This window comes from Rhinoraja longicauda, chromosome 6, assembly GCF_053455715.1.
Source record: "Rhinoraja longicauda isolate Sanriku21f chromosome 6, sRhiLon1.1, whole genome shotgun sequence".
Lineage (NCBI taxonomy): Eukaryota > Metazoa > Chordata > Chondrichthyes > Rajiformes > Arhynchobatidae > Rhinoraja > Rhinoraja longicauda.
The window spans coordinates 60,808,502-60,833,469 of NC_135958.1; the positions used below are offsets into that span (position 1 = coordinate 60,808,502).

Here is a 24,968-nt window from a genome sequence, read left to right on the forward strand (position 1 = left end):
ATGCTCTTCAATCTCTATATCAGCGACCTGCCATGCACGACCTCGCGCCAGTATGGATACGCAGATGGCTTGGCCCTACTGCACTCGGACAAGAGCTGGTCAAATGTTGAGGATGTGCTCTCAGCGGATATGGAACTTGTCGTGGGCTACCTTAAGACCTGGAGACTAAAACTGAGTGTGGCAAAAACCACCACAACAGCCTTTCACCTGAACAACAAGGAAGCTCAACGCCAGCTAACCATCACCCTCAATGGGTCACCCCTACCCTACAACCCATTTCCTACATACCTCGGGATGAAACTAAATCGGCAGCTGACCTATAAGCAACACCTGAAGCTCTCCGTGCTAAAGTCTCGGCACAGAACAACCTCCTGCGTTGCTTGGCCGGATCGTCATGGGGCGCCAGGGCATCTACTCTTCGAACCAGTGCTCTTGCACTCGTGTACAGCGCCGCTGAGTACGCCGCCCCAGCATGGTGCCGCAGCGCTCATACCAGCAAGCTAGATGCCACCCTCAACAACACCATGCGGATCATCACTGGCTGCCTACGCCCTACTCCGACGGATCTCCTGCCGGTGCTCGCAGGTATCGCACCCGCTAAGCTTCGCAGAGAGTTCTTCACTCATAGGCTGATGTCAAACATCCTTTGCACTACCTCGCCCAGGATTCACAGCAACTGGGACCTCAACGCCTGTCATCTCGTCACCCTTTCTCCCGTCATGCAGCAACCCTCTGTGGCTCCGGTTTCAACATACTAGGAGCATGGAGAACGAGCTGGGATCAGACATCGGGACCTCCTCAATTCACTGTCGCACCGAACACCACAGCCCCACCCGGCTCGGACACGCCCCGCAAAGAGTGGGTCGCCCTGAACCGGCTCCGCACAGGGGTCGGCCGGTTCAACGCCAACATGCATCGTTGGTGATTGCGTCCATCAGCAGCCTGCGTGTGTGGAGCAGACCAGCAAACAGCGCAGCACGTCATTTTCGACTGCACTGTCCTCCATCCCCTTGGTGGAGGGGTAGACCTCACGGCCCTCGACAACAGCACATTGCACTGGCTACAGCACCCTGGAGGGGGTTACATAATTTCTACTGCCTCAAACGCAAGAAGAAGAAGATCCAAATGGTGAAGGAGATATAACTGGTTTCATTCACAAACTTACTGTTCAATCACTATGGAGAAATGGTTAGTATCTGAACCTACAGGCAAGTAGGTTGTGAAGGTTTCAACAATATATATTGTGGAACACAGCCTTGTGTCTGAGTCGGGGGTGGGTCTCAGAACTTAAATAAATCGCTTTGCATTGAGACTATACTGAAATAAATCGTAAATCTTCCCATTGGAAGCTTAATCCATAAGGTTTATTTTACTTTTGCGCAAATTCAATTTCCTATTTTATAATATGTATGTTTACATGCTGCCTGAAGTGAAGCATTTGTCCTTGGGACATGTTTTCAAAAAGATTGGAGAAGTACCTCATAAAGACACAATATCCAGCTCTGAGTAAATGGGGTCCTTTGGTAGATTCCTGGTCTGAATCATCATACAAGAGAAAAATATATGTATTTGAATTAGAGCATGTTTAACAGTTTGGTCGTGACTTCTGGCTTGTATTCTACAGTAAAAGCAGCACACTACTGTATTCTTTGGGTTTGTTAGTTTTTCTTTGAACTGGCTGAGCATGTTGAATTCTTAGATTCTTCCAACTTAATTCTTGGCTATTTCAGCATAATTCAGAGAGTACAAATGTACATTAGTACAGAAAGTACAGAGTACATTAGATTCCTTTCATCTGTGTATTTCTTTAGGATTGCTTTTGGTAAATTTATTGCTCATTGCTTTGCAATTTATCATTTTAAAAACCTAAAGAGGGAATTTGCACGTATAGAACTTCTTTCGTAAACTGAGGATATCACGACGCATATCACAGACCAGTTTCTTTAGACATGCAATCATTATAATAATGTGGGGGGGAATGAAGAAGACAATTGTGCACATGCTCCCACGGAATCTTCTTTCCAAGACATGGTTTGAGGGATAAATATTGATAAGGATTCCTTAGAGAACTCCTGGCACTTCAGAAAGTACACTTGGATTTTTTTCTGTCAACACGGTTTAATGTCTTCTGAAACTTGGAGGCTCCAACAGGGCAAGGCACTTCCTTCAGTGGACTGAAGTGCCTGTTTAGAATACTGTATTTGCTCAAGTCTTTGGAGTGGTACTTAAACTCAAAAGCTTCTAAAGTGCTGACATGGAGCAAGGCTGATTCCTTTCATTCTGTGCTCATTTTAGTTTGATACTATTTGCAAACTAGTCACCTTGATTTTACAAAGCTGTACAGCACAGCCCTTTGGCAAAATGCATAACCATACAATACACATACAGCCGGAAACAGGCCTTTTCGGCCCACCAAGCCCGTGCCGCCCAGCGATCCCCGTACATTAACACTATCCTACACCCACTAGGGACAATTTTTACATTTTACCCAGCCAATTAACCTACATACCTGTACGTCTTTGGAGTGTGGGAGGAAACCGAAGATCTCGGAGAAAACCCACGCAGGTCACGGGGAGAACGTACAAACTCCTTACAGTGCAGCACCCGTAGTCAGGATCGAACCTGAGTCTCCGGCGCTGCATTCGCTGTAAAGCAGCAACTCTACCGCTGCGCTACCGTGCCGCATGTACCTTTTACACATCCTATTTGGCTGCATTAGAACCATATTTGTTTATGCCTTGTCTATTTCAGTGCCAGTCTAAATGCCTCCTAAGCATAGCAATTGTATCTGATTTCTCTGCCTCCCCTGGCAGCTTGTTCCAGATATCAACTATTCTCTGTGTAAATAAAAAAACTTACCCATCTGATCCCCTTTTTAAACTTCCTACTCTTACCGTAAACCTATGCCCTATTTTTCTGTGATAACCCAACAATGGGAAAAAGATTTTGACTATCCTCTCTATATCTCTCATAATCTTGTTTAAGGTCACCCCTCAACCCCCTTCACTCGGAGATAAAAACCCCAGTCTGTCCAATCTCTCTCCAAACCTACAATCCAGACAATATCCTAGTGAATCTTCTCTGCACTCTCTCCACTGCAATCACATCCTTCCTATAGTGTAGCCACAAGGTGCACACAATACGCCAAGAGTGGCCTAACCAGTGTTTTGTAAAGTGTAGTAACATAATGTCTCAATTCTCATATCCTATGTCCCAACCTATGAAGGCAGGATTGGCAAAGGCTTTCTTCACCACCTTATTAACTGATTTGCATTGCCACTTTCAGGGAACTATGGACTAGCACCCTTAGGTCTTTGTGTTTCTCAACATTCCTCGGCGCCTTGATATCTAATATGTATATATATATGCCCTGCTCCTATCTGACTTCCCATAATGTATCGCATTAATCAAGATTGAATTCCATCTGCCAATATTCTACCCAACATTCTCTCTGATCTATATCCTGCATTAGACAACTTTCCCCAATGTCCACAATGCCATTAATATTTGTGTCATATTTCCTATAGCCTACAATCTTCATGATTTTCATTGTACCTGTTCCTCACCATACTTGTGCATATGGCAACAAACTTGACCTGACTCTTCTAGGTCTGGAAGAAATTCATATCCCATCATTGAAAAAGTTGGTTTTGCATTTACTTCATGGAAATAGTTGAGAATACATACCCAGCACACTCTAATTGAGAGTCTCTTGAGTTAATGACTTAGTCGTTGTGTTATGTAGCAGGGAAACAGGCTTATTGGCCCAACCTGTCCATGCCAATCGAGATTCCTGATCTAAACTAGTCCCATTTACTCGCAATAGAGTCCTATCAAAAAAGGGTTACATTGCTGGATTATATCAATAAATACTTTTTGATACATGTTCCACCAGAGTCAATGTTGTTTCAAATGTTAAGACTGTTATATAATTTTATTAATAGAAGCTTTATCATTAAAATGTATGTTCCTGTCATCAGATCTCCTCCCGGTGCCGCACGGATGAATTGTTTTGCTAATTACTTAATTGTATAGCTCTTTCTTCTTAGGCAGTCCCTTGGGATTGAGATAATTTGTTTCCACTCCAGTGGAAGATTACTCAGTGAGTTCTTCTAACGTAGGGTGGCTCAGTCATCTATTACATTGTCTTGGTAGAGCAAAGACTTCATGCAAAGGCAAGGAAGTCCATGACTCACACCATTGCATGTTCAGGGACATGTACGGAAGCACGCATATGGATGCATGGACACAGATGCAAGCATACAATTTGTCCATATTCTTTTCCTTTGGACCTTCTCCCTCCTTCAGTCCCTCCTCTCAAATGGCTGGATAGCAAATGGATGGAACCAGCAGGGGAAGGGGAGGAAAATGGGTGCTGGGTGGGGCGAATTGGTACGGGAAGGGGAAAAAGTGAAAGGACCAGAGGTGATTGGAGGGTGGGAAGTGGGGATGGAGTAAACAGGAAGCAAGTGTTATGTGAAATTGGAATATTAATATTCATACCGTTGAGTAGTTTACTACCCAGGCAAAATGTGAGGTATTGTTCTTCTTGTTGGCATAATTGCAAAGAACTGTATTTTACGGATCAATTTGTGAACCATTTTGAATCTGCACAGGTCTTATCCCAATTGTACCAATCTCAGATAATCCAACAAAATACGTGAACAAAACACAAAATGCTCGAGTAACTCAACGGGCCGGGTAACATCTGTGAAGGGAATGGATAGGTGGTATTTTGAGTCAGGCCACTTCTTCAAACTAATTTTAGTGGGGGGGGGGGGGGGGAAAGAGAAAGCAAAAAAGAGGGGGGATTGAACATAGCCTGACAAGTCATATGCAAAATTACATGACATTTGCTTTCTTGACGTAGTAATTGAAACAAAAAAGTTTTATTCACAGCGGCTGTTAGTTTGTCAATCATTTTGATTTAGAGGTGATTGCTCCAGAGAATCTGGGGGTGGGATGGGGGAGAAATCCATGTAATATACTTTCATGGTATATATTTAGAAAGCCTGCTCACGGCAGCATTGCCATCTGTAAACTATCAGCTGTTACCTTGTCATGCAAAGTGTGGAAAGAAGTATATGTTAAAGAGTGACCTTAATAGATTGGAAAACCTGACTGTTGCATCCTCAAAATTTCTTCTGGAGGTCATTAAAACTAATGTCAAAAATAGGTCAGTGCAATCTATTGTGAAAATTGAATAAGTTTTAGTGTTGATGCAAACACCGAAATCAAGAATAAGTCTTGCAAATTATTCTCTCTCACATACACATCAATTCCCTTGTGCTGGAGACACAAGAAGCTGCAGATGTGAGAATTTGAACAAAAAGTGCTGGAGGAACTCAATGTTCAGGCAGCAACTGTGGAGGGAATGGATGGACCACATTTCGGGTAGGGATTCTTCTTCAGACTGCATTAGATTGTTTTTTTCCCGTTATATTTTCACCATTTCCAACATCGAGAAATAATTAAATAGGAAATTAATCTACCAGTGCATAGAAACATAGAAAATAGGTGCAGGAGTAGGCCATTCGGCCCTTCAAGCCAGCACCGCCATTCAATATAATCAAGGCTGATCATCCAAAATCACCTCCTTGTTCTGGCTTTGGGATGAGGGAGTGATCTGGTGGAGTGATCTGGAGTACCCGGCAGAAACCCACTTGGAGAAGGTGCCAACTCCACGCAGACAGCATCTGAGGTCAGTATCGAACTTGCAGCACTAATGTTGTGCCACCATACAGATGTTGGAGGTCACTGTGAGAGAGAATAAGTTGCAAGGCTTGGGTTTGGGTCAAGGTTTATTATTGTCATGTGCTGAGTTACAGCAAAAAGCTTTGTTTTTGCTTGCTATCCAATCACATCAGGTAATACTGTACATAAATACCACCATCAAACTCAAGTGAAATAGGTAGATCAAAGGACAGTACTTTGCAGGTGACGCTTTGTCTAATCATGCAGTCGCTTCACCAATGGCCATCCTTCTCTCATAAGGTCAGAGTTAAGATGTTTTGTGGCACTTGCACCATTGATCCACTCACAGTGCCTCAGACAGTAAACCAATCCACATCTCCATGCAGCACGATAATATTCAGGCCTGGGCTGGAAATATTAGGTAACATTTCTGTCATTTAATATGATCATGGCTGATCATCCAAAATCAGTACCCCGTTCCTGCTTTCTCCCCATATCCCTTGATTCCGTTAGTCCTAAGAGCTATATCTAACTCTTTCTTGAAATCATCCAGTGAATTGGCCTTCACTGCCTTCTGTGGCAGAGAATTCCACAGATTTACAACTCTTTGGGTGAAAAAGTTTTTCCTCATCTCAGTCCTAAATGGCCTACCCCTTATTCTTACACTGTGACCCCTGGTTCCGGACTCCCCCAACATTGGGAACATTTTTCCTGCATCTATCCTGTTCAATCCCTTAAGAATTTTTATATGTTTCTGAAAGATGCCTTCTCATCCTTCTAAATTCCAGTGAATATTAGCCCAGTCGATCCATTCTTTCATCATATGTCAGTCCCGCCATCCCGGGAATTAACCTGGTGAACCTACACTGCACTCCCTCAATAGCAAGAATTTAGGAGACCAAAACTGCGCACAATACTCCAGGTGTGGTCTCACCAGGGCCCTGTACAACTGCAGTAGTACCTCCTTGCTCCTATTCTCAAATCCTCTTGCTATGAAGGCCAACATGCCATTTGCTTTCTTCACTGCCTGTTGTACCTGCATGCTTACTTTCAGTGACTGATGTACAAAGTCTTGTTGTGCCTCCCCTTTTCCTAATCTGACACCATTCAGATAATAATCTGCCTTTGTGTTCTTGCCAACAAAGTGGATAACTTCAGATTTATCCACATTATACTGCATCTGCCATACATCTGCCCACTCACCTAACCTACCCAAGTCACCCTGCAGCCTCCTCGCATCCTCCTCGCAGCTCACCCTGCCACCCAGCTTTGCGTCATCTACAAACTTGGAGATGTTACATTTAACATTTAACAACATTCAGAAGAAAGCAACCTGCTTGTTTGGCATTCCATGCACTATCCTAAACTTTCATCTACTCCATCACAAAATAAATGATTACGCCACACGCCCTTAGATCTGCTCCAATAGCCAATATTGGCTGTTGATAACATCCAGGCATTTCTGGTGGGCAATTTGGTGCAGATAATGCCATTGAATACCAAAGGATGTGTTTAGTATCTGTCTTGAGGGCACTTTCTGGCGCTCAGTGATCCTTGTGACTTTTCAGTTCAAGCCTAGATTTTACCCGCTGCATGCAGGCATGTTCTTTATCTAAAGGACCGTGAACAGAATCATTAGGAAACATCCCTACATCTGACCTTATGATGGAGAAAAGGCTGAAGATAGATATACATATGAACACACCCTGAGGAAGTCGGGTCTTGTGGTCCTAAGACTTAAAATATTGGCCTCCTAAAAACTTTTCTGTTCTTTTGTGCGAGCATTCATGTTCAAAGAATACAAAAATGATCTTGTCATTATTAACACATTATCTCTGTATCGGGATGCCAGTCGGGGAAAATATAGCCTGCATCATGGCTCTTGTTTTAGCTGACACAATATTTATTGCAAGAGTTGGAAGTATCTGTGGAGTGACATTCACAACAATCTATTGTATAGCAAAGTTAGACTCCTCATGAAACAGTTTAGCCGCAGAAATAACAGCACTATGTAAGCATAGTGGCTTGTGTAGAAGAAATGTGGTGACTAGGTTATAGTTATATTTTTAATTAAAATGGAGACACAAGAAACTGCAGATGCTAGAATCATAAAGTGCTGGAGGAACTCAGCGGGTCATGCAGCATATTTGGAGGGAATGGGCAGATGACATTATGGGTCAGAGCGGTTCTGATTATGTGTGTAAAATCTTAATCACTTGTTTTATATGTTCACCATACTAAATTGATAATGAAATTACTACATCATCAGCACTTTCAATAACTAAATCCTTGTCTTTCCCAGTTTACTCTGGGATAAATTTGGAATATTTTGTGAAGAAAAAAAAAAGGCCTGGTGTTAACACAGAATCTAAGTGATATTCCTCTATTGGTTCAGTGGGATATGGCCAAAGGTGGGCAAATGGGACTAGCTTAAATGGGGCATCTTGGTCGCCATGGATGAATTGGGCCGAAGAGCCTGTTTCTTTGTTATATACCTTTATGACTAATTTTCTTGGATTATTTTAGTATTAATAAATTGCAACAGAATATTATGAATGACCAGTTTTATTACGATCATCTAAATCACAATATGGTTTAATTGCTGAAAAGGCCTTTTGTGTTTGAATCAATTATATTAAATAAACGCAGTCACATGAGACAGTAACCAGAAAATAAAGCTCAGAAAACAATTTACCAGCAGCTGCTTATCACTCAACCCACTGGGACCCCAGACCCTGCTCTTTCCATTTGACCACCAGCCCTCTCTTGCTTCTACTTATCATCTTTCTTTCGTATCAGATTCCATATTCCGCAGTCCTTTGTTGTCTCCACTCATCCCCCACCAGCTCTGTCATTATCTGCACTCCTCCCTCTGCATTAGGCGCCATTTGCCCAACAACCCCTCCTCACTTGGATCTGCCTATTGTTTGCCACATCCTGCCAAAACCCCTCCCCCTCACCTCTTGATTCTGTCCATTTCCCCTTTTACACACCCTATCCTAATTGCAGGGTTTTGCCCGTAACATCAACAATCCCTTTGCCTCTGAAGATGTTGCTTGAACTGCTGTGTTCTTCCGTCGTCTCGTTTTCCGCTTGGATTCCAGTGTATGCAGCCTCTTGACTCCAATACAAAAGCTGCTCTTTTTCCCATGCTAACTAACTCCAGCTCTCTTAAATATCAGCGCCTTGTTATGGAACAGTTTGGAGTCGGAGGCCTACTATGCCGCGTAACCCAGAGTGCTGTCTTTTTTGTGGAAACATTTGACTGTGAGGGTCATCAAGGTCGTGAGATCCACGACTCGTACGTTTGTGGCTGGCTTCCAAATCTGATGTGGACAGCTTGTCTGTTTTCACCACCACTCTGTGTAAATTCTTTCTCTATAACTAAGAATGCCAAGGAGATTAAATCAGACATTGTCCTGATTTATGTACCTCCGTTTCTTGTTGGCTAAATGTCTCTGGGGATAGCATGAAAAGCTACTAATAAAGTCTTCTCATTGTTGTAGTATTTCAACATTTTGGGTGTAGGCAAATGGTTTCATTGAATTACATATTTACGATGGGAGCCCATCTTAATTGCAGGACTGTCAAACACATTTGCGGAGACACAGTAATTTACATGAGTGGCCTAAAACCTTCCAAGTGAATGAAAAAAGCAGAACTCAAAATACATTAATTTTATCAAAGTATTTTTGAGGGCAGACTTTCTGGAAATGCAAACACCCCAAATACTGAATGACAGAATAAATAAAGCCATGACCATGTGTAGTTTAGTTCAGGGATACAGCATGGAAACAGTGTCCATGTCGACCATCAATCACCTGTACACTAGTTCTACGTTATCCCACTTTCTCATCCACTCCCTGCACACTAGGGGCAACTTACAGAAGCCAATTAGCCACAAACCCACATGTCTTTGAGGTGTGGGTGGAAACTGGAGCACCCGGAGGAAACCCACCAGGGAGAATGTACAAAATCTGCACAGATGGCACCCAAGGTCAGGATCAAATTTGGATCTCTGACTCTGTGAGGCAGTAGCTCTACCACTGCACTGCTAGGTGGCAAAATAGTCAGCTGGAACCTTCACTGATCTCTGTCACAAAGTTGCAAAATTTCTTGGCTGAAAATATCTGACCACTTGGTTACAATAGACAATATAGACAATAGACAATAGGTGCAGGAGGGGGCCATTCGGCCCTTCGAGCCAGCACCGCCATTCAATGTGATCATGGTGATCATTCTCAACCAGTACCCCGTTCCTGCCTTCTCCCCATACCCCCTGACTCTGCTATCCTTAAGAGCTCTATCTAACTCTCTCTTGAATGCATTCAGAGAATTGGCCTCCACTGCCTTCTGAGGCAGAGAATTCCACAAATTCACAACTCTCTGACTGAAAAAGTATTTCCTCATCTCAGTTCTAAATGGCCTACCCCTTATTCTTAAACTGTGGCCCCTTGTTCTGGACTCCCCCAACATTGGGAACATGTTTCCTGCCTCTAACGTGTCCAACCCCTTAATAATCTTATACGTTTCGATAAGATCCCCTCTCGTCCTTCTAAATTCCAGTGTATACAAGCCTGGTCGCTCCAGTCTTTCAACATATGACAGTCCCGCCATTCCGGGAATTAACCTAGTAAACCTACGCTGCACGCCCTCAATAGCAAGAATATCCTTCCTCAAATTTGGAGACCAAAACTGCACACAGTCCTCCAGGTGCGGTCTCACTAGGGCCCTGTACAACTGCAGAAGGACCTCTTTGCTCCTATACTCAATTCCTCTTGTTATGAAGGCCAACATTCCATTGGCTTTCTTCACTGCCTGCTGTACCTGCATGCTTCCTTTCAGTGACTGATGCACTAGGACACCCAGATCTCGTTGTACGTCCCCTTTTCCTAACTTGACACCATTCAGATAATACTCTGCCTTCCTATTCTTACCACCAAAGTGGATAACCTCACACTTATCCACATTAAACTGCATGTGCCATGCATACGTCCACTCACACAACCTGTCCAAGTCACCCTGCAACCTCATAGCATCTTCCTCACAGTTGACACTACCACCCAGCTTTGTATCATCTGCAAATTTGCTAATGGTAATTTTAATCCCTTCATCCAAGTCATTAATGTATATTGTAAATCGCTGCGGTCCCAGCACCGAGCCTTGCGGTACCCCACTAGTTACTGCCTGCCATTCTGAAAGGGACCCATTTATCCCCACTCTTTGCTTTCTGTCTGTCAACCAATTTTCTATCCATGTCAGTACCCTACCCCCAATACCATGTGCTCTAATTTTGCCCACTAATCTCCTATATGGAACCTTGTCGATTAACATTACTCCATCAGTTAGGCAACATCTGGAGAGCCTGACCCGCTGACTCCTCCAGCACTTTGTGTTTTGCTCAAGGTTCCGGCATCTGCAGTTTGTTGTGGCCCCTCTCCAACATAACTCTATTGTCTGTACCTGTGATCAATGCACACGTCAATGTCTTATGTTGATGACAATTTCCAACTAATACCTCAGCGAGTCAGCTGGTTTGTTTTTCTGCTCATAATTCCGGCATCTGCCTTCTCTTGTGTCTCCAAACAATATGTTTATTCATGCAGCTGTTTCTATAATTTCAAAATAAATTACTGCTTGTAGGGGATATGATTGAATAATTTGAAGACTGGTTCTGATTTATAATGGCTACCACCCTATCTCTCATGATTGTTGCTGCTTGATGCTTAATGATCCTAACACCATGACCAAAAAGCAAGTTCTTTTAAATATAGACACCAGAAGGTTGAGGACAGAAGTACGTATTCCCTCCTGTTTCCATTGTGTAATTCTGGTCTACACATCGCTGTGGGCAATTTGTCCTTTCTGCACCTCAAACCATTGTGGCCTGTGGAGTTTTTAATAAATTGGCATCTCAATCAATAATGAACTAATCCATCTATTCTGAAAGCCTGGTAAATTCTGCAGGTTAATCAATGCTATACTAAAAATAGGACAGCGTAACATCTCGTCAATGAAACCTATTGTTTGAGACTTATTGATTTTGTATAGTGGAAACCATTAGGAGCATGCATTAGTCAGTTTTACAGTGCATGTGAATAATCTGCTGTGTTGAATTTGCAAGGTGCTACGGCTGAAAATGCTTCAGGAAAATGATAGTCTTGACGATCTTCTTGCTCAGAAGGAGCAGGAATGGAAAGGCTTGCAAACACAACGCATCCAATCATTGGTTGCTGCACTTCAAGATTCACAAACAAAACTCAAAGAAGAAAAAGAAAAGTTTAACATCCTGAAAGAGGACTTTATGTTCAACCTAAAAGTACTGGAGGAGCGAGACCAAGATTTGGAACGGTACGATGCAATGTTCGCTCAATTAAATGTAACAGAAAGTTGTAAGCAAGCGGAAATCAGTGAGCTGCAAATTCAGATTGACAAGTTACAAAATATGGTTGCGAATGAGTCAAGGACGCGGGAGGAACTGCAGTTTCAGTACCAGCGGCAATTAAAGACGCATCAACTGGAAATTGAGAAGATTCGCAGGTATGGTCAGTAGATTGGATATTTTAAGTTGTAATGTTTGTGTTTTAATGCTACCATTAAGGTATTACGAGTTTGGTTATTTAACAGTAATTTTAATTTTGTTTACCAAGTTGTCCTTCCTAAGGAAATCTGTCCAAAGCACCTACTGGATAAACTTAGAAATTAAAATCTTATGGTTCACCATGTGCTCCCATTTGAGATGGCGAATCTACTCTGCTTATATTTGAAAGGATATACGTTACAGAAACTTTATTTTGCTGCATTAGAATGCGATCAGATCACATGGTAAATACCATGGTCCAATTATAAGACAAATATGTATGACAATATAAATCATTGAGTCAAGTTTAGATTTTAAATATTAATTCAGTGTTCACATATTGAAAATAATGTCATTTATAATGTTCTTTAACAAAATAAAAAATGTTATTTAATGGACAGTTTTATGCATGTAATCATCTGTACAATTATATAATTTTATATTAGTTTTTAGAACGTTTATTAATAGGATTAGGCTGAATTAAAAAAAATTACCCAGATAGTTTGCAGTTTTTAACTTTTTGTTCTATTCCCAATGGAGCTCAAAAGACTCAAAAATTAATGGTCAGCAGGAGACGTATAGGAAACTAACCCAGGAGCTCGAGCGCAAAGTGCGAGAAGTGGACGGACAGCTTGCTTTGCAAAAACAGGTATGACAAGCAACATTACAATTAAGCTGTTGTAAGCCTTGAAGCATTGATTGTTGCATTTATTGTTACATTGATTTATAGGTTGGATGGTTCATTGGCCACTGTAATTTGTCTCTGAGGTGTGTCAGTAAGTGGTAGAATCAGTGCTTTGTTGAAGGGAATGTAGGAAGAATACTTTACAGGCTGTCCTTGGGTTATGAAAGACCAACATATGGACACCCCTACATGTGATGAATTCCTACAATATTAGTAAATTCAAAAAAGTGTTTCGTGTGTACGTATCTTCCAACAGCGGCAGAATTACTTTCTCTCCATTTCTACGAATTGTTCATTCCTAGACTTTAGTGCTTTTGATGTCATTTTGATGTCATTTATTGTAATGCTGTGGAGGTATGGTTACCATTTGACAGATAGCAAGAATTAGCAAGATGAGGAAAATGGAAAAGAGAAGAAAATAGTAAAGATTGTTTGGTTCCTCCCCTCCCAAAAAAACTATATACTTACAATGTTTTACTTTATATCGCTTTTTATATAGGCTGGCATAAGATTATATATTTAATATAATCTTATACTGGCCGCCATCGGAAAAACAATATTTTTTCCTGCCTCTGATTTGATATTTCCGCACTTACAATCGGCTGCATAATGTAAAAAGACTTCCCTTTGTACTTCAGCTGGAGGTGGAACAAATGACTGGAAAGGTTGCAGAGTGTTGTAGTCAAAAGCCTTTGTTACCTTAAAAAAAAAGGTCTTCACAATCAAATTTTCTACAAACATTGCATGAACCCCAGGTCACTTAAATGGTATATACTTCTTCTACAGTTTACAGCAAGGGGCACTAGAGGTAATCAAGTGCTCACAATTTTAATCATCCAAATGGCAGCTCCTCACACAGGCCCTTCAGCTATTCATCCATGCTGACCACGAAGCCCCATCTAAACTAATTTCATTTTCCTGCATTTGCCTCAACTACTTCCTCTGGCAGCTCATTCAATAAATTTGATTCCTGTACTGTGATAGATTATCATTTATAAGCTATTGTAATATATCTTTGAGTACGAGGTACATAATTCTCTTCACTTTATCTGGGTACATCTCTCTTCCCTCCTCCACCTGGTTCCAAATCCCCATCCTTCACAAAAATGTTAGGTCTCCTATTATCTCTCCCAACTGGTTCCATATGCCAATATAAAGGAAAAGTTGAAGTGTACTAATGTAGCTAACGTAAAAAAATATATATTATTTATTTATTTATTTATTTATTTATTTTTAATTTTTGAAAAGCATATGTACAAATAGAAATAAAAGACACATTTGTTACAGAGTTCTTACATAGCTTCAATTTTAAAATTTTTAAAGAGAGAAAGTAAAAATAAAAAAAACTATAAACTATTAGGAAGAGAGAATAAGAAGATTAAAAAAAAGGATATAACTATAAAAATTAAAGGGAGTAGATCCGGGAGACAATAACTACAGTTGTACATCCAACCCCTAACTCAAGTTTCAACTTTTAATTTAATTTTTTTATTTCAGTCCTGTGCCAAACCCATTTACTTTTCTAAAAATTCAATAAATGGAGACCATATTTTAAAAAATAACTCAGGTTTGTCAATTAAGACAAATCTTATTTTTTCCAAATGCAGGGTCTCTGTCATTTCCGTAGTCCACATTTTAATTGTGGGGGTTATTGGTTTTTTCCAAAATTTAAGTATTAATTTTTTCACAGTTATTAGACTGTAATCAAGAAAATGTACCTGACTTGTTGTTAAATTTGTAATATGTTCTGATAATCCTAATATAATTAATTTTGGATCCATATCCAATTGTTTGTTAATAACTTTAGAAACTATTTTAAAAATCTCCAACCAGAAGTTTTGTATTTTTATACAAGTTACGAAAATATGAGTTAAATTAGCTTCTTGAAATTGACATTTATCACAAATAGGAGAGATACTAGGAAAAATCCTAGTTCAGGTTCAAAAATTTTAGCCAGAGCTGTTGTTTTTTTCTTTTTCTTCCTGTCCTTCAAGTTTCGGATTTAGAAACATAGAAACATAGAAAATAGGTGCAGGAGTAGGAGTAGGCCATTCGGCCCTTTGAGTCAGCACCGCCATTCAATATGATCATGGTTGATCATCCAAAATCAGTACCCCGTTCCAGCTTTTTCACCATATCCCTTGATTCCCTTAGCCCTAAGAGCTAAATCTAACTCTCTCTTGAAAACATCCAGAGAATTGGCGTCCACTGCCTTCTGTGGCAGAGAATTCATAACTCTGGGTGAAAAAGTTTTTCTTCATCTCAGTCCTAAATGGTCTACCCCTTATTCTTAAACTCTGCACTCCCCCAACATCGGAAACATTTTTCCTGCATTTACCCTGTCCAATCCTCCAAGAATTTTATATGTTCCCCTCCCATCCAAAATTCCAGCAAATACAAGCCCAGTCGACTCATTCTTTGATCATATTCCAGTCCGGCCATCCCAGGAATGAACCTGGTGAACCTACTCTGCACTCGTTAAATAGCAATAATGTCCATCCTCAAATTAGGAGACCAAAATTGCACACAATACACCAGGTGCAGTCTCACCAGGGCCCTGTACAACTGCAATAGAACCTCGTTGCTCCTAAACTCAAATCTTCTCGCGATAAAGGCCAACATGCTTGGTTTTCTTCACTGCCTGCTGTACCTGCATGCCTACTTTCAGTGACTGATGTACAAGCACACCCAAGTCTCGTTGCACCTCCCCTTCTCCAAATCTGACACCAGTCAGATAATTTCAAAAGTTGCACTTGGTGAGGTGCAGCTTTTGAAAGCCCCTCTTCAGTTTCTCATCCAAAGCGATATTTTTGGTTTGTGAGCCTTGAATGTCATTGTGACTTTGCGGTGGTGATATAGCTGTATCTAATCTTGTCCTCTTTATTGAGGAATGTTTGAACTGCAGACTCATCAAAATAGATCAAAGCAGATCCTTCTGGCATTTTAACAATTCATTTTGTACCTTTAAATGTACTTTGTGATATGTTTTATCATTGTTTTTTATAGTCATATCACCAAATCAAAAATAATATACTTTATCATTTCAAGCTTTTAATTATGAGACGTAAGAAAATTCTCTTGCTTTGTGTGCTGATAATTTACCTTCAACTAATTTAAGTTAGTTCTCTTCTGGTAGATATAAATCAAGCAAATAGTTTTTTGTAGAACGATCTTAATTAAAGCACTAGAAATGCCTGTATCATTATTGATGTGTTGTGTTTTTGACTTCGCCTATTTTTTACAAAACTGAGCTCCTGCAATGGGCTGTCTTGTAGGAGGAAAAGTCCTAAGGACTTGGGCTACAAATGCTGACTTGGCTCATTTTAGTTGATAATCTCAAGATTTATAATCAGCTTCAATATACAAAGGTCTCATTGAATCTTGGAGCTCTTTTGGTGTAAATAACTGAATTATTTACCAGAGAGAAAAAAAGTGTTGTGTTTTGGAGAGCCAAATATATTTGCAAAAAGGATTAAAAGTATCCTATTTTAAAAGTGTGCATCTTTTTCCATATAGATCTTTTGAAAAGTCGACATGCACTATCCAACAGATTAAAACAAATAACATTAAAAATATCTGTCTCACTGCTTGGGGAATCTTGTGCAATAAAAGTCTTTTGCATTCTTGTTTTATCTACTTTATTGTAATACCTCTCTGTACTGTTTTCTTTCAGGAGTTGTTTGCAGAATTTGATGCCGAGATGAGACATCGAGAGCATGACTTCACACTTCGAAGAGATGAAATGAATAACCTGGTACTTAGCAGTAAGCTGAAGGTTTGTTGAGAATTTTCCTTGCCATATCATCAGTATTCTGAGTTTTTATTCTGCACTTAAACTAAATTTGAAATTGTTTGTAATTTACTGAGCATTTATGATCTCTACATCACAAATGTAATTTAATGTTTATTAAAAATTAATGTATTAAAAAAATAACCTGGAAAGATGTAATCAAACTGTTCTGCCTACTCTTCAGTACAACCAGTGAGCTTGGCTTATCTGGAGAAAGAGTACATTTACGGCATTGATTTTGGGACCAGCAGCTGTCAAAGAATCATGATATGGTGTCAGATCTAGAAAGGTTGTTCCAGCTCAAGTATTATTTGTGATGCTGCATGGTATTTTTATCAGCAATAAACATGTTAAATGAAAGATGACATGAAGTTGCATAGTAGATCAAAATTGACATGAACAAGGAAGATTCAGCATGGAATGTTGAAGAATTGTTCTCCATGTTAAGAGTTGAGTGTGACAGGAAAGGGAATGTAGTCAAAAGTGTTTAATTGTCATATATACAAACAACAGAACAGTGAAATTCTTACTTGCAGTAATTTAACAGGCCCTAAATGCAATTACACACAAATAATATATAATAATCAAAAAGACAATAAATTAACCATAATACCAGCCACAATATTGCAAAAAACAAAGTCAAGGTTTCAAGGTCAGTTTATTGTCACATATACCAATTAAGGTACAATGAAATTTGAGTTACCATACAGCAAAACTAAGTGAAAAGCAACAAGACACACAATCACATAAAAGTTAGCATAAACATCCACCACAGTGGATTCCACATTCCTGATGGTAGACAATAAAGTTCAATCTGCTTCCTCTTTATTCTCCCGCGGTTGGGGCAATCAAACCATTCACAGTCTGGGCGATCAAACCCCCAGCTGCCGACGATCAAAGCCCCTGTTGGGGTGATCGAAACAGTTCCGCTTCGGGGCGGTTGAAACTCTCTCCGTGGCGCGTGGAGCTCCCGATTCGGCCTCTTCTTACCCGAGACCGCAGGCTTCACGATGTTAAAGTCTACAGGCCCCGCGGTTGGAGCTTCGATCCCCGGCAGAGGGATTGCAAACTCTGCGATGTTAAAGTCCCGCAGTCTCCTGCGGCTTGGAGCGCCGGGTCGGTCTCCAGGAAAGGCCGCCAACTCCACAATATTAGGCTGCAGATATGATATAGAAAAAAATCGCATCTCCGTCGAGGTAAGAGATTGAAAAAGCGTTTCCCCCAACCCCCACCCCCCCACATAAAATAAACCAAGGAACACTAAAACATACTTGCTGAGTTGCTGAGTTAGTGTTGTGTAGTGTTCTAGAGTCTGATGGTTACTGGGAAGCATCTGTTCTTTAACCTGGTGGTTTGATTTTCAAGCTCCTGTACTTTCTCTTTGATGGTCAGAGAGAGATGGTATGCGTCTTTGATGATATTGGCTGCTTTTTTGAAGCAGCGCCTCTTATGAAGTAACAGATTGTAGCTGAATGAAAAGTTATAACTGAAGCAACTGGGCAACAGACCAGGTCACAGAATATAGAAAAAAGGATCTGCAGATGCTGGTTTACAAAAAAAACAAGACAAAATGTGCTGGAGTAACTCAGCAGCTCAGGCAACATCTCTGGAGAACATGGATAGGTGACATTTCAGATAGGAACAGAATGAAGGACTGGGACCCGAACCATCAACTATCCATGTTCTCCAGAGATGCCGCTTGAGCCACTGAGTTACTGCAGCACGTGGTGTCTTTATTTTTCTAGTACTACTGAAGCTGAGTCCAATGGTGGAGTTGGTCTTGATATCTGGAGAAGTTCCGGAATTGGAAGCCAAGTTGAGGTCAGGTCAATTGTCCAGAGAAAAGCAGGTTGGGTGGTTTAGCAAAGGGGATTTAAACTATGCTTAACTCTAGTAAACCTTGTATTTATAGACAATAGACAATAGGTGCAGGAGGAGGCCATTCGGCCCTTCGAGCCAGAACCGCCATTCAATGTGATCATGGCTGATCATTCTCAATCAGTACCTCGTTCCTGCCTTCTCCCCATACCCCCTGACTCTACTATCCTTCAGAGAATTGGCCTCCACTGCCTTCTGAGGCAGAGAATTCCACAGATTCACAACTCTCTGACTGAAAAAGTTTTTCCTCATCTCAGTTCTAAATGGCCTACCCCTTATTCTTAAACTGTGGCCCCTTGTTCTGGACTCCCCCAAAATTGGGAACATGTTTCCTGCCTCTAACATGTCCAACCCCATAATAACCTTATACGTTTCGATACGATCCCCTCTCATCCTTCTAAATTCCAGTGTATACAAGCCTGGTCGCTCCAGTCTTTCAACATATGACAGTCCCGCCATTCTGGGAAATTTCAAATGGAAATTGCTGTAACTTATCTTAAAAGAGCATTTTTTGTGTTAACTGCCGCAATTGACTGTTGCAGGTGAAACTTCTGTCAAAAGAGTTAGAACTGCTGAGGGAGGCAGGGATAAAGGCTGCAGAGTCACTTCATGTGGCAGAGAAAACGAACCATCAAATGTCAAAGCAACTTCAAAGAAAAGAATTTGAATTAAAAGATGTAGAAGCCTTAAAAGAAGCCAGGTATGTTTCAGAGAATTTTTTTCTTCTGCAGTTTGCATGTAATCCTCTGATCTCGATAGTTGATGCTGAGGAGAGGGTGGGGTGGCGGTGGGAGGGGGGAGAGAATTTTATTTCTGACCCCATCAGCTAAACGCACATATAAAATGCATTTTACTTCTGAAATGCAAGAGAAGTGAAGATGGAATGAACTGCAGATGCTGGAATCTTAAGAAGGGTCCCGACCAGAATTATTGCCTCGCCATTCCCTCCAGTACATTGTCGATTAAAGTAAAGCCAAGTTGTCAGAATCATTGTTTAAATCAAAGCCACTGCCATGTATGGATTTGTAGTCCAGACATTGATGAATAATTTCTAGACGATAACAATTTAGGTGACTTCTGTAATCTTGAAATGTATTATTGATGTATAGCTGCAATAGAGTTGATGTCATTTGCTGATTTTTGTTTAAATTCTTTTATGTCTTAAAGCTTTTATAACATTTTCTCTCTCAAAAAGCGGAGGAAAAAAATAAAATCAATGGGAAATTCGGCAGTATGCTGAGAATCAATTTAGAAATAGTTAACAAAATCTTTTGATGAACATACCTTTCTTTCTGTGCCTGGGTGGAGGGATTTTTTTAACGTAATTCATTTCATAGTCATAAATGACTCTATGACTAATTCATTTATTGGGAACTGGACCTTGCTGATAGGCCAGTATTTATTGCCCAATCCTAAATGCCCATGAATTATACCAACATTGGTGTAATGGCTCGACTATGTAATTAGCTAGGCCATTTATCATAAAGCTCTGTGAGAACATGCTTGGATTTATTGACTGCTGTATTATCGATGCTCTAGGTCAAATGGTTTTGTTGTTGGAGTTCATTGCCCAATGTATAACACTCATCAGTATTAGCAGCTTTCATTTAAAAGGGGTACAAGTTAAGAATTGGACGATAGTAAGCTTTCATAAAGTCCTTTTTCGCTCACCTTCCAACAGTGCTGACAAGCTTCTTCTTCTTCGCCCACATAATGACATCTTTTTACACAAATCAACATGGTAATATAAAGTACCCAATTAACCTATAAATCCTGTAGGAAGGAGCTGCAGATCCTGGTTTAAACCAAAGATAGACTCAAAATGCTGGAGTAACTCAGCGGGACAGGCAGCATCTCTGGATAGAAGGAATGGGTGACATTTTGGGTCCAGATCGTTCGTCTATCTGCCTAACCTATAAATTCGCTGGTTGGAAGAAACCGGAACACCCAGAGGAAACCCACATGGTCACAGGGTGAGCCTGCAAACTTCGCACAGACACAACCCAAGGTCAGGATCAAACCTGTGTCTCTGGCACTGTGAGAGAACAACTCAACTGGCTGCACCACTGTGCCTCCCTTATCCCCTCACTTTCCCTGCCTCTCCTGCCACCATCAAAATCTGCCTCAACCTAACCCTGACAACATATCTAATGCCACAGCAACACCCACGTAACTAGACCTCTTCCTGCGTTACTCTTCAATAATACTCTTGAAACCCATGACCTTTCTAATCACCTTCCTCTCGACCCTGAGCGTGACCTCTGAGGCCTGTTCCTCATTTGGTCCCACAAATTTAAACCTGTCATTAGTCTATTAGTGCACTGGGATATGGGCTCTGACTGCACAGCATCCATGTGATGAGGCCCTCTAAACCCAATAACCTGGCTTGCTTATCCCAATTTGAGTGCATGCTATTAACACTGTATAGGTAGAAAGCTAAAATGGGAAGTTTCTGAATTTTTACACCATTATGACTAAGGATTTTGATTGCTTCACATACAGTATCATGTCAGGGTGGTTGATCAGGCAGAATCTTCTATTTGAAATGTAATTACAACTATTAGAATGACCTTTATTCACAAAATGCTGGAGTAACTCAGCAGGTCAGGCAGCATCTCAGGAGAGAAGGAATGGGTGACGTTTCGGGTCGAGACCCTTCTTCAGACGGTCTGAAGAAGGGTCTCGACCCGAAACATCACCCATTCCTTCTCTCACGAGATGCTGCCTGACCTGCTGAGTTACTCCAGCATTTTGTGAATAAATACCTTTGATTTGTACCAGCATCTGCAGTTATTTTCTTACATTAGAATGACCTTGGTTTGTTGTTACCATTTCTATCCATGGTAATGTTTTCAATGTGTGGAGGGAATGGACAGACGTTGTTTTGGGTCGGGACCCTCCTTCAGACGTCATTGGCCATTTCCTCCACAGTTGCTGCGTGACCCGCTGCATTCCGGCAGCACTTTGTGCTTTGCTGAAGATCCAGCATCTGCAGTTCCTTGTGACTTCAATGATTCCAGTCAGTTGGATCCACTCAAGGAACCCATTGCATCCCTGATGTAGGTTATCAGTACTTATACCATCAGCATTTTTCTCAGCTGTATTTGTAAATGATTTTGTGAAATTTGACATGTTTTTTTGAGTGTTTTAGCCCAGCTAAACAACAAGGTTTTAGAAAAATAATTTGGATAATTAAACTTAAGCAAATACATGTCAGCTCCTCCTGCACTGCATTCAGCTCACTACTTGCTCTTTAGAAATGTGTTGCAAAGCTCTTTGGATCTTTAAATCAAACAGCGATTGAAAGCTTTGTCTTTTTAGTGTGTTTAGATCACAAAATTACCTTTACTGTGCAGCATCCTGCCCGTTAAGGTTGGACAATTAAACATTTATCTACTGCAAGCATGCCTACAATTGCACCTCTTCGATTAACTGCACTTATTTTATTTTTGATAGAATGTAAATCACTGTTTCCTGTACATAGAACTGAATAAATTGTAAGGAGTGGCCCAGATGATATGAACTACAGATTTTATTATTTTAATGCTTTGGAATCATAGTCATACAGTTTGGAAACAAGACTCTAAGCCCAACTCGTCCATGCTGACCAAGATGCCCATCTCATATAATCCCATTTGCTCGTGTTAATATAAATGTATAAATTAAAGCTCTGAAAATCTCAACTCGAAACGTCACCCATTCCTTCTCTCCAGAGATGCTGCCTGTCCTGCCGAGTTACTCCAGCATTTTGTGTCGACCTTCAATAAAAGGTCCCATTTTCTTATGAACTATAAGTTGAATGTACCTCTGTGTCATCCACAGGCACAGGTAAGATTGTATATTCTGAGTTTCTCGCTATTTGGCCTTCAGGATAAAAGAACTCGAGGACAAAGTCAATTGCATGGAAATTAACTTGAAAAACGAAGAAGAAATGTTCCAACGCAAGTAAGTAAAGTTATTAAAATTTTACACTCCTAAAACATACTTGTACATTATGTAAAGTATAGAATACTTGCAGAACAGCTCAAAAGAGATGAGCTGATAAAAGACTGCACTTTTAAAAATGCCAGACTTGTTGGGAAACATTCTCGATTTCAATCAATAATTATAATAATTCTAATTTAAAATACATTCCCGAGAAATTAAAAAATGTCACCATGGCGTAGGTAATTGTGATGCCAATCTGTCATAGAAATCTAATTTATAGTAATTAGAGGGAAAGCTCAAGTGGTGTATATAAAGTAATTTCAAATGTCAGTTTTGTTTGCTGTTTGCGATATCTTGGGCTGACCCCTCCACGGGTAGATTTTGTACTGAGAAATGTCACAATGATTTTATCTTTGGCATACAGATCTAGCAAAATACCAAGGAAAGGATAAGACAAAAAGACGGGATCACTGAGTGCATATCCCAGGCTATTTTTCAGTTTGTCTATCAACCTATAGGAAATGTTGTCAACTGGAAGAGCTGAAGTTCTGGAAAATAGTCCACTTTTTATCGTACCTTTCATAGTTATGGGACAGATCAAAACAATTTACGACTTAATGAATACTTTTAAATTGTAGTCAGTGTTGTAATGCAGAAAATATAGCAGTGAAGGTGTGCTTGGCGAGCTGCCATCGTACAACTATGTAATGCTCAGATCATCTCATATGTGTAGTAATTCCACAATCATTAACTTTCTTCCCTCTCACTTACAAGTAGAAAGTAGACATTTGCATTAGAAATGAATATTATATAAACTCTTCAAGTGTTTAATTGTCGTATGCATCAGCAATAGAACAATGACATTCTCACTTGCTGCAGCTTTACAGGCCCATTAACACAATATCACACAAATAAAAAATAATCAGGAACAAAATAAATGAATAACCTGTAATACACAGTGCTCGGACCATAATAGTGCAAACCCAAAGTACGTGCAAAGCCAAATTCCTTGCACATTAACATTTACAAACTATTGCCTTACAAAATATTGTTTGTACGTTCTCCGTATGACCACATGGGTTTTCTCCTGGTGCTTCGGACTCCTCCCACACTCCAAAGGTGTACAGGTTTGTAGGTTAATTGGCTCCGGTAAAATTGTAAAACTGCCCCTAGTATGTAGGATAGTGTCAGTTTACAGGGTGATCGCTAGTCGGCATGAACTTGGTGGGCCGAAAGGCCTGTTTCCACACTCAGTCACTAAAGTAAAGTAAACAAATGATAATCCTTTGCAAATAAAACAGTTTTAAAGTTTTGATTATAGTTATGGAAAAACTATTTGGAGTAAATCACAATGAAATAAATTACTTATTACCTACCTTTTTCAATTATTTCAGTATCCCATAACAGTCTACTATTTTTATATACACTTTCCTTTCCCAGCAGAGATTAGATCTGTTACCCCCATGGACACTGTCTTCTGTTATGAACTCATTGACCCTTGCTATTCTTAAACTTAATGACAGCATTATTTCTGGATAGTCTGAATTCTTCCATGCCTCTGTCGGTGAGGTTTGTTGTGCAACTGCCATTGTAGTAGCATTATGAGACTACAAGGACTAACATTCTGACCAAAATGTTTCTATTTAAAATATTAAGCAATGTACTTGTTCAACCCTTTCACAGTAGTGGATGTATTGGAATGGTATGATGCACAGGGGGCCACGCTTATAATAACTTAAAGGTCTGCTCTTCTGAGCAGCAGTTTTACAATAGTTCTAAAAATGGATACCATACATGCAACAGCACACGCCCATTGGAAAATGAAAGGCTGGATGTGCGTGCATAAAGAAGAGATGTATTTAACAGAGGCTCAGCTGGTGGAGCTGCTGCGCACAGTGCCAGGGACCTGAGTTCAATCCCGACCTCAGGTGCTGTCTGTGTGGTTTGTACATTCTCACTGTGATGACATGGATTTCCTCCAGTTGCTCCAGTTTCCCACCACATCTCAAACATGTGGCTTTGTAGGTTAATTGACCTCTGAAATTGTCCCTAGGATAACACAGAACTATTGTGAACGGATGATCGATGTTTGGCATGGACTCGGTGGATCGAGGGGCCTGGTTCCCTGATGTGTATTTCAATCCATTTTTTTAATCAAACATCAGGCCTTCTACCTAAGCATAGAAGGCTTCTCATTTACTTCAGGTCCTAGTTCTAATGCACCTCGTGCCATTACAGTTAAATAATCTACCTGAATATAGAATCTGGAAAGGTAGAAGTGCTGTTGCCAATCCTATGCCAATGGACAAAATTCCCACTCCAGCTATACATAAAACAAGCAATTCCCAATGCCATTCCAGAAGCATATGTTTACTCGTCTTTGAGGTCCACCATTCTGAATACAAGCCAGAAAA

At 40.5% G+C, this 24,968-nt stretch overlaps 1 protein-coding gene across 1 annotated transcript in view; it reads left to right on the forward strand.

The window, feature by feature from the left end:
* Positions 1 to 24,968, forward strand: part of ccdc57 (coiled-coil domain containing 57) — a 72,231-nt gene that overhangs the window by 8,083 nt on the left and 39,180 nt on the right. Inside the window, exons 2-6 of the mRNA XM_078401834.1 lie at positions 11,819 to 12,234; positions 12,815 to 12,923; positions 16,633 to 16,734; positions 19,170 to 19,327; positions 22,498 to 22,572. Coding sequence (XP_078257960.1) covers positions 11,834 to 12,234; positions 12,815 to 12,923; positions 16,633 to 16,734; positions 19,170 to 19,327; positions 22,498 to 22,572 — 845 coding nt within the window. The 5' untranslated portion in view covers positions 11,819 to 11,833. The remainder of the gene's footprint in view (positions 1 to 11,818; positions 12,235 to 12,814; positions 12,924 to 16,632; positions 16,735 to 19,169; positions 19,328 to 22,497; positions 22,573 to 24,968) is intronic.